Source organism: Bremia lactucae, linkage group LG1 (genome assembly GCF_004359215.1).
Source record: "Bremia lactucae strain SF5 linkage group LG1, whole genome shotgun sequence".
NCBI classification, from domain to species: domain Eukaryota; phylum Oomycota; class Peronosporomycetes; order Peronosporales; family Peronosporaceae; genus Bremia; species Bremia lactucae.
The window spans coordinates 10135093-10137322 of NC_090610.1; the positions used below are offsets into that span (position 1 = coordinate 10135093).

The window sequence follows — 2230 nt, forward strand, 5'->3', positions numbered from 1 at the left end:
ATTATTTAGCGCCATACCGTCCACACGCACGTGTCGTGTGGCCGCAAACATTTGTGAATTTGCAAATCCAGAGGACAATATTTGAACAGCGACCAGACAACAGAAAACAAACGGAAAGTATTCATCTGCTCGTATGTAAACAAACGTGCACAATCTTTTTCACTATATTTGGTCGGCAGTAATCTAATTGAAACGACCCTACCCGCAGATGATGACACCTTTGCCTTAGAACAGCATACGAGTGGCTAAAACCATGCGTCGGACCATCTATTACGTGATCTACAAATGAATTCGCACTTTTAAATTTGCGCACTTCCCCTACAGTCACCTCGACACTTTTTTTTTAATATTATTTCTATTCCCCGCCATGCCCCAACTTGCCATACCTGCGTCTTTAGACCTCGCAATGCCGCAACTTGATTTAATTCCACGCTTGGCTCGTAAAGAGTCGCATCGCGAAACAGCCGCGGCAATGAAAGCACCTCCACTCACGCCTGTGCCCGTGGAGCCGCTGCGCTGGTCCACAGCGTCCTCGTCGCTGTCTTTTCTCAGCAACATTGATCGCATTGAGATCAACGCGACTGTCGAGCGCAGCGGTGTAACGTACTATGTGGTCGAAGTTTACCAGTTTCAACACAACTCCCGATTGCCCACGAATGTCAACAACCCGCGCATGGCTGCAAGCAGTGTCCCTGAAGCCAGCGAACAGCGCGCGCCTGCGTTTCGCGTCGAACGACGGTATTCCGACTTTTTCAAGCTGCGGCGCCAGATTAAGCTCTGGACGTGTCCAAATGCGCAGTTCATGTGCCAGTATTGTTACGAGTATGGCCGCTACATGCACTTTAAAATGCGACAACCTCGTTTCCTTGCGACGCTCTCTTTTCACACGGTGAAAAAGCGCATGACAATGCTTGTGAGCTTCATGACGGACTTTGTCGACCTTGCGCAGAACACGTCGAAAAACTCCGTGCACCGTTGCGAAGCGCATCATCACGTCCCAGCGCTGCTGGAGAGTTTTTTAAGAGATTGAGACATTGATTTAGTCGTAATTTATACCCAAAATGGCACATTTTGTGACTTTTTTTTGCCAAATTATCGTTTCTCGTCTGAACAATTACGGTGCACTTTGTCATGTCGGTTTAAACGAAAATTGTAAACTCTCGTGAGCGGATATGATTGGATGAGCTTAAGACTCCATTAGATCGAGGACTACATCGATACGACTGCATGGATGTGTGGCAAAGTGTATAATTTAAATTATTATTTTCTCGTCTTATTCTATTTGCTTCATTCTTTGCGTATTGACGTTGCCTTTGGTAGCTGAGTACACTTGCGTTTCATCTCGATGGCTGTGGTAGCAAAGTTGACCCAATTTCAAGTCCAAGAACTACAGGTACTTAGAAGTAGCCATGTTCAAAGCATGTTGTCAAGTCGACCTGACACTGTTAATTTCTTAAGGAGATATTATTCCCACAGGAGTTTTTATTATCCCCACCGGAGTTTAATTTTTTCTCTAATTTCTAGAGATTAATGGGCTACATATGTATATAGCAAGCTGCAGAGTGCGCAAAATGTTGCGAGGTGCAACACCTGCAGAGTTTGTTGCATAATGAGGGGTATGTTCTGGTAAATTGCCTTGTTCCTCACTCGAGGATATGCTGCTACATCAGCAGCTTCATGGTTGTGTCCTCTCTCACTGTAACGGGGTGTATCGTTACATGAAATTAACACTTAAAGGTTGTTAATTAATATATTATCTAAAAGGTAGATAATACTTGGAGAATATTACTTTATATAGTAATGTTCAGAAAATCTTATCTATGAATAGGTATAGGCCATTATATCCAATTATCCCGCAGACTAATCAGCTGTAAATGTAAACAAATAGACAGATAAGATTTCAATTGCATGTTTAGTATTAGATTATAATTAAGTTAGCATTTACAAAGATAGAACAAGAGATACTTAATTATATTAATACAGTTTTCATTTAACCCTCTTTAAGTTAGTTGTCTTAAAGAGAAGTCTTCCTCTGCACGTACTAGTGTACGTGAAATAACGTAAAGCACCACTCGCAACTGAAGCAGTGCGAAGTGGACTTGTACTGAAGCAGTACAAGTCGTAGTGCCCCGTTACACCTGGTAGCACTTTGTAGTCCGTCCAAGGACCACATTTCCCACATCTAACATGGACATGTTAGATGATAGTGGGAATACGCATCACGTTTCCC

The 2230-nt window shown here is 43.0% G+C and overlaps 1 protein-coding gene across 1 annotated transcript; it reads left to right on the plus strand.

Annotated features, from left to right (window-relative positions):
* Nucleotides 1–367: 367 nt before the first annotated feature.
* CCR75_008339 (uncharacterized protein) lies at nucleotides 368–1030 on the plus strand (the record flags this gene model as incomplete). The annotated part of the gene is made up of 1 exon (XM_067966392.1): nucleotides 368–1030. One exon carries the CDS (start codon nucleotides 368–370, stop codon nucleotides 1028–1030), a length of 663 nt encoding a protein of 220 aa, XP_067820338.1.
* Nucleotides 1031–2230: the final 1200 nt, after the last annotated feature.